We start from the raw sequence: 17,913 nt of genomic DNA, 5'->3' as shown, positions 1-17,913 counted from the left end.
CATTGCGACCCTCCATCAAGCATATAAATAACCTCCCACAGTCCTCAGAAGCCATGGATGAGGTGGTAGTGCTGGGTGGCTTCTGCCAGGACCTCTGGGAGATTTGTGGGTGTGGCTTTAGTGCAAACTTATCTCAGAGACTTGTGGGTGTGGCTTTAGTGCGTGAACTTCAGTAAGACTCAGGTGACACATTCAAAATAATGATCAGGGTAACTCTTGCTTGAATGGAAAGGGATATAGTACAAAATGTTAACACAGCTGTTGGGCCCCTAAAATCCTTCTGCCAGGAAGCAGGCAGAGAAAGCTATGTGGCTGGAAACGTGGGCTACCTTTCATGGAAAGCGAAGGATAACTCATGTGGGGCCAAGAGCTCACCTCCAAGATTGCCTATGACCATCTCCATCTTCGGGTAGTCACACCTTTGTGTATTTCCATTCCCCCCTCCCCACAACCCCGGCCCAGTGAATAGGATTGACCTGCATAACCAATATGCTGTGGAATGACACTGTGACATTTGTGGCCAAGTCATAAAGGACAATGCAGCTTCCACCCTGCTGTCTTGGATGACCTGCTCTGGGAGAATCACTTGCCACATGAAGAAGATATCCAAGCAGATATAGAGCGATACGCTGCAGGTGCTCATATGCGTTAACCTCAGGCTAATGCAAAAGGTTCTTTATGATAGAAAAGACTCCAAACACATTTTCCTAAAAACAATCACTACTATCAACTCATATCGATGTTGCAATTTATATTAAAAATACTTTCACCACAGCTTGCTTTATGGTCCCAGTGAACCCTATGAGGTGGGTGGGTTTACAGAAAGGGCAAATCCAGTCAGTCCCAGCTCCCAAGTGAGGAGGTGAAGTTCTGAGGGGCTTCTGTTCCTTGGTAAGGCCACACATGATATTCATGGTGTTGGTCTCCTGACACCAAGTTCAGAGCTTTTCTGAAAACATCCAGGCAGCACTCAACAGGGATTGTGCGTTCTATTTGTATTTTATGGATACTCTCAGAGTAGCTCTAGCAATAGCTCTAGCTCCCCCTCGTAATGCTTCCATACTATCCTTCCTGTAGCTGGAGCCCTGGATGGAGATGGACTCTGTCTTCTTTCACTTGGGTTCCTATGCAACAGTGTAACTGGAATGTCTATAACAGTTCGTGGGTGGCCAGACAGTGCTGCCATTGTTCAATACATTCCTCACTGGAAGCTGCCTTCAGTGAGCCAAACTTCTTCCCAGTAAGAAAACCTGTCTATGAGTTTAGAGTTATGCTTCATTTTTAAATTTAAAATGGCATCAGCTTGATTGCCTCCTTTAATCATCAGATTTTCAGCTGCTTCCTTTTGGCCTTCTCAGAGGCCAAAACTTTACAAACAGAGTATATCCAAAAATACTTGTTGCAGGCTCTGAGGGCACACCTAAAGACATTCCAGAAAGCTCAGCAGCAACAGCCCTCTAAAGAGAACAATGAGGAATGTACCATCACAATTCTGATAAAAAGAATAACTGTGTGTTAAGGAGCACTTTGTACGCTTTGTCTAATTGATGCTCAAAAGAATCCCACGAGGTAGGATAAAGGCCCAAACACGAAACATTACCATGTGTTCACAAAGGCATGATGCCCTGATATCACAAAGGGCAAATGTTAACACCTAAAACTTACACTATGAACAGCTCATGCCTCCCCAGCAACAGCCACCATCCCCTTGGAGGACTGCTCTGCTAGGGATCTGGGCCAAAATTTGGTGTTTTTCACACACTTTGAAGCAGTGTTTTGCCATTCCCACATCACTCAGAGGTTTTAGGTAGATGCAGAGTACATAAAATGGAAATAAGTACATCTAGCTTTCTGAGAAATTCAAGACAGACTCTTCTAACGCAACTGACTTCTCTTGTACCCACCTAAAACAGAAGGACGTAAGAAATCAAATTTCAAGCTAATCTTTCCTTCTTTTTTTCATTCCCATCTGGATTAGTGCAAGGCAGTAAGCAATAAAGATTCAATCCAAGAACCTGTTCTTAAGTGGCAATTTGAAGAGCCAATGTTTGGCACCAGATATCACTGTACACATTTTAAAACCCATGTTTCTTGAGAACCACCTCAGCCAATTGTGATCAGCTTATTCCTGACCCCTCCTTCAAAGCAACAGAATCACAGAAAGCAGCCAAGTGAGAATTGCTGTAATCAGGAGGAAGACCAATAGCGCATCCCAAACAAAACAGTCCGAGTCACGACTTCCAGAACTTCTGCCATGACCATGGGCTTTAAACCACTCCACTACTTCCTGGAGGTCAAATGGCTGAGCCTTATAACCTAGCTCTTTCTTGGCTTTCTCTAAGCTAAAATAATGTGTCACACCAGTTTTGTAAACTTCAGTGCGAGTGAGGAAGGGCTGGAAGTTGTAGAGTCGACCCAAAATGAAGTGAACCATCTCTGTTAGAAAAGCAAAGCAGTAGACCAAGGTCAATGGCAGGCGGGTAGATGGGAACGTGTAACCCAGGCCCTCAACCAGAGGCCGGAAGAACTCAAAGTTGTTCACAGGTCTGCCATCTGAAATAAAGTAGGGCTGTCCAGAGGCAATATGGCCCTTGTCAGCTCTCAGGGCTTCTGAGGCCAGAATGTGAGCCTGCACCAAGTTATCCACGTGCACAAACTCAACCAGGCTCCCAGGGTCCCCGTAGACAAACTTGAACAGACCCTTCTCGATGTAGCTGACTATTCTGGGAAGGTGTCTTTGTTCTCCAGGCCCATAGATGCCAGCTGGCCTCAGAGCACAGGTTCTTAAGACACCATCACCTCCATTCAGGGGCGTACCATTCGCCTCCAGCACCTTCTTCTCTGCAATAGATTTGGTCCGAGAGTAGTGATCAGGGTGGAGGTGAAGAGGCAGGTAGGGCAGAGATTCATCCCCATTTCTGATAACTTGACCTCCGAAGATGACATTGAAAGTGCTGGTGTAAACTAACCTGGGTACCATTCTCCTTTGGCAAGTCTGGAGGATGTTTTCTGTGCCCCTGATGTTGACTTCTTCGATTGGGTTTCGACTGAGTTGCTCCCGCCCTGACATACCATAAGAGGCAATATGGAACACACAAGTGACGTCTGCATTCTGGAAGGCTTTCTCTACGTCAGACATGTGGCGGATGTCTCCTTGTATAAACTTGATTCCTTCTGGAATGGTTTGAGCAGGGCTGTTGATGTCAAACAGAATCACATGGACTCCCTTTTGGTTCAGAGCACAGCCCAGGCTGGAATGAGAAACAGTAAACATTGGAAACAAGTCACTCTTAAGCTGTGTCTGGGAGAAGCGTATAAAGCAATTTACCAATCAAGGTGGGACTGATCCAAGTCTTCTTGGTTCATCCTGAGTTCCTCACTGTGTTGTGTTCCTTGGTGCAAGGCTCACTTCTTCAAATTTTCAAAAATGAAAATCCTCTCATCTACTTAAATTACAAAGAGAGGCTTTATCTTCAAAGAACAGTGGCATTTTTTCCCCCTTGGTTCTAGGGCCCACTATCTATTCTCTGGAATATTTGTGAATAACATAACTGTGAAAGACTAGCTATGATTTAAAATTGGTTTTGGTGATGTGAATAGTCACCCCTCCCAATTTAATGGTTTCATAAATAATTTTTTTTTAAGTGAAATATACCTCTAGTTCTCAACTGCAGTGTCTGAGCAGTGGGCAACTCAGTTCATTTCTGGTTTGCCATTAGGCAAATAAGTAAAAGTCTACTCTCTGATGTCAGAGTTGAAAGCTTCTGGACACTACCAGTAAAATAATTCCATGAGTATATTTTATAGACACATTTACCGAAAACCAAAATAGCCACCTCCTCCTGTAATGAGGACAGTTTCCTTTGGAGATCTTTTGGGGTCCATATGTGGCAGTCAAAAGATAACTGAACCTATAAGAAAGAAAGACATGTGCATCACTGTTACTGATCCAAATGTAAATGGGATTCTCCCTAATTTTGAGCTAACAAAAACAAAAAGTCAATATACTATAGAAGAATGAAAAGGTAAGGCCTGGGTCTAGTCACAGCTGTGTCATGTTAGCTACCTTCCCTTCAGTTCCTGGGCTTCAGATTTCTCCCTGTGTACACATGGGGACAGGAATATCTGCTCTGCCCACCTGAAAAGGTTAATGTAAAGGTTAAATAAGAGAATGTACTGGGCAGTGCTTTGAGAACCACAAAAAAAGATTCAAATGTAAGGCATTATTGTTGATTTTTGAAAATGATTAGAGCCTTTTTGAAAATAATTGATTCAAATTTGGTAAGAAGAGGCATTTCTCCCTATGCATCAGAAAATTAAAACTCTAAAGGAAGCTCCCAGCATCTTTTCTTTAAAATAGCACACTGCAGCATAGTTTGATACTGTTTTATTAATCCTATACTTAAAAAATATATATGGGCAAAAACTCCTTTATGTAGCAAACCATACCCCACCTCTCCCACTACAAATCTTGCAAGTACTTAAAGTACAAGTGCTGAGTGCCTTTGGAGGTCCCACTTTGCTCTCTCTCTTCTTCTGTGGCCCTCCCTGCATTCCTTACAGGGCTCCAAGACACGCTTGTCTCAAAAACAAAACAAAATAAGCAATAGGTAAGCCACTCAACTCCCTCCAATGTAAGACGGAAAGAAATGGAACAGGAGGCATACAGATCCTCAAAGGCACTGGACACACACACACACACACACACACACAAACACACACACACGTGCGTGCAAGTCAACAGAGAAGCTCAGAGCTGTGGTTAGGCATGAAGACTACAAGTAACCAAGAGCCCTACCATTTCCCTCTCCCAGCCAGGTACCCATGACTGCAGCCACTGCACCATGTAAGGGGACTTCAACGTGGAACAGCATGGAGATGGGTGGGGAGCGGGAGCAGCAGAAGTTGGGCTATGCAGGATGAAGAGCTTGTATGGCAGAGAGGCTGTGAGTATGAAGTCAGTGTACATACACAAGGAAAGAAAAAACACGGGGGACAGGAATACACAGTGAAGATGTTTTGCCTCTGCCCTTAAATGGTTATGTGATCTTGGCCAAGACACTTTACTTCTCTAGATTTCACTTTTCCATTTGGTTGTGTTGTGTTATGTTACAGGAATGCTAAGATTTCTAAAAAGGCAGCCTGGTACAGTGGAAATAATAAATGACAAACGCACACCTAGTGCTTACTACTAGGGGCAGGCAGTATGCTAAGTGCTTTATGTATATGTTAGCCATTTAATCCTTTTAATAATCTTACCAGGGAAGTACTATTGGTATCCTGTTTTTCACCGGAGAAAAATAAACCACAGAGACAGTAAGTAACTTGCCCAAGCTTACCTGGATTCACACCCAATAGCAGTTTGGCCCCCGGAGTCTCTACTCTTAACCACTAAAACACAGTTTTAAATAGAAAGAGAATGGACTTTGGAGTCCACTTGCCAGTCGTGTGATTTTGGACTGTGTGTTTACCACATGCGTTAAACTCTCTGAACCTGTTGCTTAATCTAAAAAGTGGAGCTGATAATAAGCTTGCATAAAATGTCCAACAAAACACCTGACACCGTATGAGCACTTCACAGATATTCCTCAGGTTGCCTTTTTTCACACTCTAGAGTTTAGGGATTCAACTATTTTTTTTATCACATTTCCACATATCATAATTTGATCTCTCAAAAGCACAAGGTTACAAAGAGTTTCGTAAGGTCTGGATACCTGTGTGAGTATATCAGACTGCCAATGAAGCAAATCAGATCACTTCAGCAGAATCAGCCAATGTGACAAGTGAGGACAAGGTTCAGCAAGTGACTGTCTCAGTGGCTTGAGAGTATGGAGGAGAGTGAGAAATATCAGAGAAACTGAGCAAAAATGGTGCAGAGGACAGCTGATAAGTTCCCAAGTTTCCGGTAAGCAACTGCTACGGTTGTGCTTTCAAGAAAATTCAGGAAGAATGAACATGCCAGCACTCCCTCAATGTACCTAACAGTGACCTTGTGATTCTATTGTTTTCTGAGTGCAGAACACTCCCGTTTGTATTTAAAGTACTCATAACACCAAATGCAATCAATTCTATTATTTAGTGTAATCACAACATTTCATGACGAATCCTGTTTCCCAACACAGCAGACATCAGATACTGATATTTCAATACAGACTTCTCACATTCACCTCCATGACCTGGTCGCAGCCTCCCACTCTTCTGCTACTGGAACTCTGTGCTCCAACCAGACTTTCCTTTCTTTCCTTGAAGATGTGGAGCTCATTAGTGCCTCCTGTTCTCACTTCATTGTGACGCATGATGCTATGATGTCCTTTTTTGACTGCATGTTTCTCAATATTTAGGTCTGCTTACATGTTCTCAGACAGGCTTCTCTGATCACCCCAGCTAACAGAGCTGCCTGTCCCCTAAATCTTGCCTTGTTTTCTTCATGGTACATTTCACTATCTATCTAAAACTTTTTTTTTTTTTTAATTGACCTCCTTCCCATAGAATGTTAAGTTCTATGAGAACTGAGGTTTTCTGTCTTCTGGAGTGTCCCTACTACAATCCGGAACATTGTAGATGCTCAATAAATATTTGTTGAATCTATGGATTATTTTGAGCACCCTAAAATATATCCAATTAAGCAAAATTCTGATGGGCAGAAATTACCCAGGGCCCTGCAATGTCTAAGAGTCACTGTTCTGTATGATATTATGCTGCCATTTTAACAATAATGGATCTCCTAAAAAGTGCTGGGTTATGGAATGGAAGATGCCAACCCAAATGAGATAGAGGCCCTGTATTCCAGAGCTTACACATGAGAAACAGGCTTCTACAGATACAAAAGGAAAAGGCAAAAGGGTGAAAATAAGATTACTGTTATAATGTTGGTATAAACAAAATGCTGTGGGAACACCAAGGTGAAGGGGTGGAGGCTGGTTCTCACAAGGCACATCAGGAAGAGTTCATGGCAGAGAGAGCTTTAGAGCTACAGGGACCATGGGAAGATCCAGGTAGGCTGAGAGGAGGGTTATCACAGGTGAGGGTGCACCTTGAATAAATGGACCAGAGGCAGGATGGCTGTGCTGGGCAGCTAACACGGTGAGACCTCCATGGCTGGTGTGCAAACTCAAGTGTGGAGCTGGTGCTTGAGGGTGAAAAGATAGCCTGGGGTGAGCCAGGAGACAGGCTTCTGTTCCCTTCCAAGGAGTCTGAATCCCATTCTTTCATTTATTTATTTATTTCTGAGACAAGGTCTCACTCTGTTGCCCAGGCTGGAGTGCAGAGGTGTGACCACAGCTCATTGCAGCCTTGATTTCTTGGCCGCAAGAGATCCTCTTACCTCAGCATCCTGAGCAGCTGGGACCACAGGAGTGCGCCATCATGCATGGCTAATTGAATTCCACTCCACAGACAACAACATCCTTTGTAGGATTAGAGCAAGGAACGGTTGGGGCCACCTTGGTACTTGTGAAAGAGGACGCTTCCCCTGGAGGAGGAAGGCTCTAGGGAAGAGAGAGGAGGCTCTAGACTGGAGGGTTACCGGTGAGGACAAAAGGCCGGTGTGCTCAGGTGAAATCAGGGTGAGGGCAGGTGAACAACCGCAGGAGAAGGCAGTGCGTGCACCCAGATGAAGTTCTGAGGACGGTGATGTCATTAACTGAAACACTAGGCTTTGGAAATGTTCTTGTCTGGTTGAAAGTTTTGATAAACAGGATGCCAGATAACAATTTAAGATATTCTTCTTATTTTTGTAAGAATTCCGCCATAAGGAATCCTGGAAATGTACAGGCCTTCAAAAGCCCAATTAAAAAATTCCAACGGAAATACCTCCTATCTCTAATTAGTGTTTGCTTTCAAAATTACGCATTCCAGTCCAGTCACAAGACCACAGGTCAATCATGGTTCAAGTGCACATTAATCAATTGAGAAACATACAACTTCGGATTATTAATGCTTCGGAAATCTGCCAGGCCTATTGATGCTACCCCTGTACCTTCCAACCAGCTTCAGAATGATCTGAGGCAAAAACGCTGACCTGATCAGGGGGCTCAGAAGAGAAAGTTAAGGACAACTTAATAATTTAACACGATAAACAGCAAGGAAAAATCTTATCCACCAAGCCAGTAAAACCTTCACAGGATGGCAGCCATCTGCTGCACTGCTGGGGAGCCGTCTCCTCCCTTCCTGATCCCCAACATTGATAAGCACAGAAAAAATCTCAGCAAACACATTTTGCAGAAACCACCCCGCCACCCAAAATTCTCATGAATGCTAAGCCAGAAGGGAGAAAAGAAAATATACAATTGTTCTTCAACCAGCTGCCCGATTTTCATCTACTCTGTGGCTTCTGTTTTATTAATTAGTTTCTATCTGATTCCTCCTAGGGCTGGGCACTCAGACCTGCTTTTACAAAGGCAACTGCTTGAAGGCTCTTCCAAAATGTGGCTTTGTTCAGTAATTGCTCTCCTCTGGTTGGGAGGGCTACATCTGACCTGAGCAGTCATTTTGGTGGATACAGGTTAAAGTTAAGCACATGATCAAGGAAAAAAAAAAAAAGCTTAATTACAGACAGGAAAAAAAATGCAAATTTAAAATCCACCTAACCTCTGGAGAACACTAAAGTAAAGTGAGGGTAATAAAGTTGACATCTCAAGGGAAGTTATGAGAAGAAACTAATAAAAAATGACTGGGAGTGCTTTACATTTTAAAAAACCTAACTAAATGCTAAGGATCAGAAATAAGAACCTTAGATTACGCACACAGTTCCTTCACCCCTATGAATTCAAGATCATTGTGCTACTAACCCTCTGGTATTATAATGCAATATAGAAATATGGGTGTCATTAGCATTTCACCAATAGAAAGTATGGAACAGAGAGAATTTAAGACTGTCCCCATAAAAATAAAAAATTATAATATTTACTTTAAGAGAAATAAAAATATCTCCAAGTAGTATAACCCTGTGATTAGGTGTTTTAAATCACTGTATAAGTGCTGACCAGAGGTAAAAGGTAACTGTATTCTTATGATACTGAGATCTGACAAATATATTGACGCTAGAGGCTCTTGAAATGGTGCTGTTCAAATTCCATGAATGACCTGAAAATTATCTAATTGTGTTTAATATAAGGCAGTCAGGACAATAAAGATAAATACGTAGTTAGAGGTGATACGGAGAAGAAGCCTGATACAGTTGAAAGAGATGTGGTGTATAAAATCCGTAAGAGGGTGGGGGTAGGGGTGCAGTAGCTCACAACTGTAATTCCAGCACTTTGGAAGGCCAAGGTGGGCAGATCACTTGAGGTCAGGAGTTCGAGACCAGCCTGGCCAACATGGTGAAACCCCGTCTCTCCTAAAAACACAAAAAATTAGTGGATGTCATGGCACACACCTGTAATCTCAGCTACTAGGAAGGGTGAGGCAGGAGAATTGCTTGAACCTGGGAGATAGAGGTTGCAGTGAGTGGAGATCATACCACTACCTTTCAGCCTGGAAGACAGAGTGACATTCCTCTTTAAAAAACAAAACGAAACAAAACAAAAAACAACAACAAAAAAAACTCCAAAAGGCCAAACACACCGGGAAGAAAACTACCTAATGGCGTAGAGTAAAAACCAGTACACTCATAATAGGTATGGGTATTTATACAGAGTTTTGAATACAACCAGGTATCAGGACAGCTGTCTGTAATTCAGCATCATCACCCGAGGTGTTCAGCTACCTAAACTTCTACCCAGATGTTAGTTGCACAAGAGCCTTGCAATTCCTCACAATGCTCATGACAAAAGAAATGAAATAATTTTATAATTGCTATTTACCACCTGTTTCCCAAGGTACTGTATAAATGTCATGTGAACACAGATAGACAATAACTCTAGGGACAAGGAATATCTAGCAGATTGTAGACCCAGTAAATCTAAATGGGGTGAACATTTTGCAAGCTCTTCAAATGCCTCTTTCTGTCCTATCTGGAAGGAGTACGACACTTGTGCTTTCTTCTTCACTAGGTCAGCAGTTTGCCACTTCTACAAATTATAGTAATATCAACTCCCACTTATTAAGCACTTACTCTGTGCCAGGCATTGTGTAATACTCTGTCCATGAATTATTTCACTCGATGCTCAAAATAGCCCTCTGAGGTGAGTACTAATTTGTTGATTCAAGTTTACATATGAGAAAACTGAGGCTCAGAGACACAAAGTGCCTAACTCCAAGTCCTATAGCTAGCAAATGGTAGAGCAGGGATCTGTACCAATAACCCAGGTGCATCTGACTGCACAGCTCATCTTAACTGCAGCAGCACTTGTGGCTGTGCAGAACCCCTGGTCTGAAGCGCTGGGCACTGACCTGAGTCCTGCGAGGGCTTTCACTATTAACACATTCTGCAACCTGACTGGGGCTCCTGCAGTTCCCAGTGAAAACAAATGGAGGTGCCCCATCTTCTCCCTTGTGGCAGAGGTAGCAGTGGTGAATGGTTAAGATTCCCAGGTTGGAAATCGGGGCATTAGACTTGGCTCTTCCAATTCTCTGTGTGATCCTGGGCAATTCACTGAACCTCTCTTACCATGTTTCCTCCTCCCTAAAATGAAAACAGTAACAACCCTGGCTACGCTTATTATTTATTATGGGTTAGGCAGTGATATGGTGTGGCTATGTCTCCACCCAAGTTGCCTTTTGAATTGTAGCTGCCATGAGTCCCTCATGACCTTGGAGGGACCTCGTAGGAGGTCATTGAATCATGGGGGTGGGTCTTTTCCATTCTGTTCTCATGATAGTCTCACAAGATCTGATGGTTTTATAAATGAATGTTCCCCTACACACGCTCTGTTGCCTGCTGTCACGTAAGATGTGACTTCGCGCCTCCTTTGCTTTCCGCCAAGATTATGAGGCCAGCCCAGTCATGTGGAACTGTGAGTCCACTAAACCTCTTTCCTTTATAAATTACCCAGTCTTGGGTATGTCTTTATTAGCAGCATGACAATGGACTAATACAGTAAATTGGTACTGGGCAGTGGGGTGCTACCATAAAGATACCTGAAAATGTAGAAGTGACTTTGGAACTGGGTAACAGGCAAAGGCTGGAACAGTTTGGAGGGTTCAGAAAAACACAGGAAGATGTGGGAAAGTCTGGAACTTCCTAGAGACTTATTGAGTGGCTTTGACCAAAATGCTGATGGTGATATGAACAATAAAGCTCAGGCTGAGATGGTCTCAGATGGAGATGAGGAACTTGTTGGGAACTGGAGTAAAACTGACTCTTGGTATGTTTTAGCAAAGAAACTGGTGGCATTTTGCCCTTGCCCTAGAGATCTGTGTAACTTTCAACTTCAGAGAGATGATTTAGGGTATCTGGGGTAAGAAATTTCTAAGCTGCTAAGTATTCAAGAGGAAGCAGAGCAAAAAAGTTTGGAAAATTTTCAGCCTAATGATGAACCAGAAAAGAAAAATCCATTTTCTGGGGAAAAACTTATGCTGGCTGCAGAAATTTGCATAAGTAACGAGCAGCCAAATGCTAATTACCAAGACAATGAGGAAAATGTCTCCAGGACATGTCAGAGACCTTCATGGCAGCCCCTTCCATCATAGTCCCAGACGCCTAGAGGCAAAAATGGTTTCCTGAGCTGGGTCCAGAACCCCCCTGCTCTGTGCGCCTAGGGACTTGGTGCTCTGTGCTCAGCTGTGGCTACAATAGACCAAGCTACAACTCAGGCCGTGGCTTCAGAGGGTGCAAGCCCCAAGCCTTGGCAACTTCCATGTGGTGCTGAGCCTATGGGTGCACTGAAGTCAAGAATTAAGGTTTGGAAACTTCTACCTAGATTTGAAGGATGTATGGAAACTCCTAGATGTCTAAGCAGAAGTTTGCTACACGGGTGAGGCTTTCATGGAGAACCACCGCTAGGACAGTGTGGAAGGCAAATGTGGGGTTAGAGCCGCTCCACAGAGTCCCCACTGGGACACTGCCTAGTGGAGCTGTGAGAAGAGAACTACCATCCTCCAGACCCCAGAATGGGAGATCCACCAACAGCTTGTACCGTGCACCTAGAAAAGCATCCAACACTCAACACCACCCTGTGAAAGCAGCCAGAAGTGGGGCTGTACCCTGCAAAGTCACAGGGGTGGGACTGCCCAAGACTATGGGAACCTACCTCTTGCATCAGTGTGACCTGACTGTGAGACATGGAGTCAAAAGAGATCATTTTGGAGCTTCAAGATTTGACTGCCCCGCTGGATTTTAGACTCGCATAGGGCCTGTAGCTCCTTTGTTGTGGACAATTTCTTCCATTTGGAATGAGTGTATTTACCCAATACCTGTACTCCCATTCTATCTAGGAACTAACTAACTTGCTTTTGATTTTATAGGCTCATAGTTGGAAGGGACTTGCCTTGTCTCAGATGAGACTTTGGACTGTGGACTTTTGAGTTAATGCTGAAATGAGTTTAAGACTTTGGGAGACTGTTGGGAAGGTATGATTAGTTTTGAAACGGGAGGACATGAGATTTGGGAGGGGCCAGGGGTGGAATGATACGGTTTGGCTGTGTCTCCACCCAAATCTCACCTTGAATTGTAGCTCCCATAAGTAACACGTGTTCTGGGAGGAGCCCCGGTTGGACGTAACTGAATCATAGGGGTGGATTTTTTTCCCACGCTGTTCTCATGACAGTGAATAAGTCTCACAAGATCTGATGGTTTTAAAAAGGAGAGTTCCCCTACACAAGCTCTCGTCTGCCACCACGTAAGATGTAAGATGTAATTTTGCTGCTCCTTTGCCTTCCGCCATAATTATGAGGCTTCCCCAGCCATATGGAACTGTAAGTCCATTAAACCTCTTTATAAATTACCCAGTCTCGGGTATGTCTTTATTAGCAGCATGAGAACAGATTAATACAGGCAGTTTAAAGGTTTAGCATTTAAGCCTCAGGACAATCTTCTGAGGTAGTTACTACTATTATCATCAGCTTTCAGAAATGAGGAAAATATATCAAAGATTAAGAACTTTACCCACAAATTATGCAGGTCATAAGTGACTGAGCAGGATCCGGGGCTTGAACCTGGGTCTGTATGACTCTTAACCACCATATGTAATGCTGCACACTAAGGATGGAACAATGCAGGTTCACTTATGTCATTCTCTTACCACTGCCAAAGGAAAATAAATCTTGGAGCCCCAAGATCTAAAGCGAAAAGTCGAGCTGAGAACTGCTTAGGGCAAACCTGCCCACTGGTCTTTTCAACCCTGCCTGTCATTCTATTCACAGACCTCTGCTCACTGAAATAAATGCATATCTGATTGCTTCCTTTGGAGAGGCTAATCAAACTCAAAAGAACGCTACCATTTGTCTGTTACCCATCTATGACCTGGAAGCTCCTTCCCCACTTCGGATTGCCCTGCCTTTCCAGACTGAAAAAAAATGTTCACGTTCTATCAGCTGATGTCTCACGTCTGCCTAAAATGTGTAAAACCAAACTGCTCTGACCACCTTGGGCGCACATCAGAAGGACCACGTGAGGCTGTGTCAGGGGCACATGTCCTCAACCTTGGCAAAGTAAACTTTCTAAATAAACCTTGTCTCAGATTTTCAGAGTTCACTCCACCTTCATAATTTCTATCACATCTGGTTCATCTGGTACTATGACTAGTCTATCAGGTTTTGTTTAAACGTGCTGACCTTTTCCCAACAACGACATGCAGTTTAAATGGGAACCAGAACCACGTCACAAAGAGGAGGTAGTCGTTCCCACAAAGTGTGCAGAAAAACCAAAAATAGGAATCAAGTATAGACAGACACCTGCAGAAAGCTCGGAGCTTGGGGCCTGATGTACCCACCCCCACCAAAAAAAAAAAAAAAAAAAAAATGGAGAGCCAGTGTTTGACGCCTTGGCGACATTCTAGAAAGCCAAGCTGCGCCCGGCCCGCTGGGACCAGGAAGAGACCTGAAAGGGGGTGCTCCTTCCCGCCACCCTGCTCCGTCACCACCGCCGTCCCCCACCCCTGAGACCGCCACCAGCCGCGTTCCAGGCCGAGACCTGTGGCCCACGGACCTCGCGGAAGGGCAGCGACTCCCCCAACCCCAGGCCCAGTCGAGGCCCACTCACAGCGGCAGGAAGAAAGGCGGGACACGCCGACTACCTGAGACAGGGCGGCCCAGGCGGCCCCAGCAGCCCCCCGCCCCCCGCTGGGGCGCCGGAGCCGTAGGACCGGTCTCTTGGAGCCACTTCCGGGCCTCTCTAGGAATCCTGGAGGTCTCCGCCTCTCTATGATGCGCAGGTGTCTCCCTTACCTTCACCTGCGCTGGGGCAGCAGGAGATTGGCTCCATGAATTCCCCCACGTCCCCTGTCTGTGTGTTCCGCCATGGTGGGACCTCTTTTAGGGCCACGTCAACTGTTCTTCCCACCTCCAATGTCTGCTTTTAGACTTTCACTTCCATCTTTATCCTCAAGGCCACGCACAATGCCTGATATGAGGGCGCTCAGCTCAGCATTGCTTGGGTGGATGGATGATGGATAAGGCTCTATAAGGTGACAAAATATTCACTTTCCATGTATCTCTTTAAGTCTCTATTAACTCTGAGTTTCCACATCTATGTGTGCCTATATTTTTTCCTGTGTCCCTGATTTTCCTTATTTCCCTTTGTTCTGGTCACCAAGCAGGCAGTGATGCCAAGACTAATCTTTGTTGCTGAAGGAACCAAGGAACACAGAAAGGAAAGCTGGCATCCTCACTCAAAGGTCTCCCTTTGAGGTCCATCTTTTGTCTCATCATGAGTGTGGTTCTGTGGACAATTGCAGACTGTACACGTGTATGGACATGTGTCCTAGAATGGAGCCCTGGCTGGGGAGGATTTCATTTTAGTGTCTTAGAGGATTGACGTTTTGACTTCATATGCTGCTCTTGCTAATAGAACTGGTACCAAACGCAGACTCAGAGAGGCTCATATCAATTGCATGATTTACTGCTCAGTTTTCACGAAGCACACGCAGTCAGGAGGACAAACTCAAGTCCTAGGATATAAAAATTAATGAAGGCCAGTGGAGAAAGCAAGAAGACTGGCCTCTCTCATAGGACCCCCTGGCTTTCCTGCCTGTCTTGTTCTCAGCTGTTACCAAGGCATAAGTTAGAGGAGAATTATTGTACTAAGCAGTCTTAAGGAACAGCTTTGAAGTGACTGCTTAGGATACATAAGAATTAGAAGAGAAGAGAGGAAGAGTATTCAGGGGGCTGAAAGACCAGCTATATGCTCTTGAGACCAGCAGCCAAGGAAGAAAAGACCCACTGAGGATGCAGTAAAGAAGACAGAGTTCCTTCAAGGGATTACAGGATCCTCTGAGGGATACTTAGATTTACAGGGTGTTGATAAACATGAGAAATGGTGAATTTAAATGTTAATATTCTTGTGCCACCAAGGACTCTTTTAAAATATAAGCATGCATGTTTTAAAGGAAAATTACAAACTTTATAATTGCTTCATTTGCTTCCATTATAATTCAGTGAGTTGATTTTATAAAGGTCTGACCAAGAAATCTAAGATAGAAACGACTGGAGAAAGAAAGTGACTTCAATGTGAGTTTGCATATCAGTGCTTGTTCAGTATTGTCTTCCTCCAATAATATATCTAGGCAGTGGGTGCATCTCAGAAAGATCAATTTGCTGTCTCAATTTCTTACAGGTGTACAGTATTTTATTTCACTCTGATCACAATCCAATTCAGGCTGCAGGGAAGGGGAAGAGTGCTGTGCTCCACATATCACTTAGGGACCCAGGCTTCCCCCATTTATGCCACAATGTTTAGCGCTTGGTTGCCAAGGCCACTACAGAAGGGAAAGTAAGGGCTTGACTTTCCCCAACACTTTCACTTAAAGTCCCCTGCACCCTCTTGAAATTCTTCAATCTCTTCATGGCACTCAGCTCATCTGAAATTATCTTGCATATTACTATAACGAAAGCTCCCTGAGTGCAGAGATCTGCTTGATTGACTGGTATATCTCCACTGCCTATTATAGTCCCTGGCATAGAGACAGAATTTTTTTTTTTAATTGGTGAATGAATGAGCAAGTGAATATAGGTCACATTTCTGGTTGTCCCTGTTCAAAGTCCCAGCCTTGCAGATGAGACCTTCTTCTGGCCCAGGTTGGATCAGAAATCACCTCTACCATTGTCAGCTCTGGCAAAAGGGCACAAGAACTGCTATAAACCGTGGTTGTTTCTAAATAATGGAAATTATTGTGACCTTGGCAGGCGTACTAGAACCTTTCTATCCAAAAGTATGGATCAGTAGCATCAACATCACCTGGGAGCTTATTAGAAATGTCAGGTCTTGGGTCCCAATCTAGGCTTAATAAATACAAACCTACATTTTAGCAAAATCCCTAGGTAATTGCTATGTATAGTAAAGGCCGATAAGCACTGCCCTAAAAGTGCTGTGACTTATTATTAGTAGCACTACAACTCTCTGAGATGGGTAAGAGAGTCCTTGTAATAGCTCCACACTGCTCCTGGAAAGCACGTGAGTTTAAGTTACTTGCTCAAGGTCACAGAACTAGTAAATGACAGAGCTGGGGTTAAAAGTCAAGGCTTCTGACTCCCAAATCCTCCACATTCCATCTCTGTCACTATGCAGCTCTAATTCCTAGGTAAATCTATTTTCTTTCACTAATGAAAAAATAAAATAAAAAGGGGAATAAACAGAAAAAAATTGAGCTATATTTAAATGGTGGTTAAGGGTTTCAAGAATTGATTTGAGAAAAGAAAATAAGCATTTATCACATGCAGTACATTTTATAAAATGGTTTTCCCTGTTTCATATTAAGAAACTCTCCAAGTAACATAATGTTTATTTTTCATTTATTCAGCAATTAAGCAACTTAATATTCTTTTAGAAGCATTTATAGCACTTATTAAGAATTATCAAGCATACTATTTGGGTCAATGGTTTTTCTTTTTTTTTCCCATTAAAAACTTTTGAAATAACTCATTATTATTACTCATGCCTCTCTCAGTACTGATTAAACTAAGCATTTAAATGGTGCTGGTTAAGCCTACATGCTATTGTGAGCATCCTGGCCAAGGGCTCTGTGTTCAGTGCTCAAGCATTTGAGGCTCTTCTAGAAGGACACAAAGGACCCCTTGGGATAGTAAAGCTTATGTGATGTCCCTGCCACTGTGATGTCCCTGCCACTGTGATGTCTCTGTGTATTCAGGAATTGAGGATTCTGGATACCAACCATGTTCATCAGGTCCCTTTGGGTTGCAAATCATAGAAATCCGTCCCAATACAGATAAATCAAAAGTAGGGATGCTCGGCTCCTGTAACTGGAAGCTCAAAAGGTAGATCTAGATGTCGAGGCTCAGACGTTATCAGAGTTCTGTCTCCTTATCTCTTGGCTGTGGATAAAGGTTATTACAGAACATGTCAGATGTGGTTTTCCACAAAGAAGGAATTTTTGGCACACACCAAAGAACATCACACTATGCCAATTAACAAAATCAGTTTGTGTTTTGAGGAAGATTGCCAGTTGTTGCTCAAAATGTCTTTCCCTTCTTTCTTAATAATGGTGTTTTAGTTGCACAAGATCATCCAGAACAAAAGCTCCGCTTGCCAGCTTCCCCTACAGGTAGATGTGCCCATGAGGCTAAGTTTCTGCCAATATAATGTGAATGGAAGTGATGTGTGCAATTTATGCATCACATACTTATAAGGAAATTCATTTCCCTCTTTTCCCCCTCCTACAGATGGACATTGAGCTTTGACTCAGCTTCAGCTCTGTAGGTGAAGCTAGTACCCCTAGGAGATATTGCAGCAACAAGATAGAAGGAACTTGGATCTTTCAATGATCTTCTGGAGTGGAAAAATGGTTTCCCATTACATATTAAAGAACTCTCTAAGTAACATAATGTTTATTTTTCATTTATTTGTCAATTAAGCAACTG

General features: G+C 43.5%; 1 protein-coding gene across 5 annotated transcripts; it reads right to left on the bottom strand.

Annotated features, from left to right (window-relative positions):
- Nucleotides 1-736: 736 nt before the first annotated feature.
- On the bottom strand, nucleotides 737-14,193 carry SDR42E1 (short chain dehydrogenase/reductase family 42E, member 1). Of its 5 annotated transcripts, none has more exons than XM_010348649.3 (3): nucleotides 14,081-14,193; nucleotides 3,818-3,911; nucleotides 737-3,251 (listed from the first exon to the last, which is right to left on the bottom strand). In XM_010348649.3, exons 2-3 carry the CDS (start codon nucleotides 3,883-3,885, stop codon nucleotides 2,141-2,143), a joined length of 1,179 nt encoding a protein of 392 aa, XP_010346951.1. In that variant the 5' UTR covers nucleotides 3,886-3,911; nucleotides 14,081-14,193; the 3' UTR covers nucleotides 737-2,140. The 5 variants fall into 5 exon arrangements, with proteins under 5 accessions (XP_010346951.1, XP_010346952.1, XP_074260739.1 ...); XM_010348650.3 differs by lacking the exon at nucleotides 14,081-14,193 and adding an exon at nucleotides 5,340-13,783; XM_074404638.1 differs by lacking the exon at nucleotides 14,081-14,193 and adding an exon at nucleotides 3,329-3,446 and having other exon boundaries at nucleotides 3,818-3,908.
- Between the last annotated feature and the right edge of the window lie 3,720 nt (nucleotides 14,194-17,913).

The sequence above is a fragment of the Saimiri boliviensis genome, chromosome 1 (genome assembly GCF_048565385.1).
Source record: "Saimiri boliviensis isolate mSaiBol1 chromosome 1, mSaiBol1.pri, whole genome shotgun sequence".
NCBI lineage: Eukaryota > Metazoa > Chordata > Mammalia > Primates > Cebidae > Saimiri > Saimiri boliviensis.
The sequence above is the reverse complement of the archived record's forward strand: the minus strand, read 5'-3'. Positions and strand labels throughout refer to the sequence as shown.

Bases quoted from the DNA above. Each gene is read 5' to 3' on its own strand.
- SDR42E1 (XM_010348649.3), bottom strand. From the start codon at position 3,885: ATGGACCCCAAAAGATCTCCAAAGGAAACTGTCCTCATTACAGGAGGA. The intron at 3,252-3,817 runs GTAAATGTGTCT...TTCTCATTCCAG, and splicing joins GGTGGCTATTTTGGTTTTCG to CCTGGGCTGTGCTCTGAACC.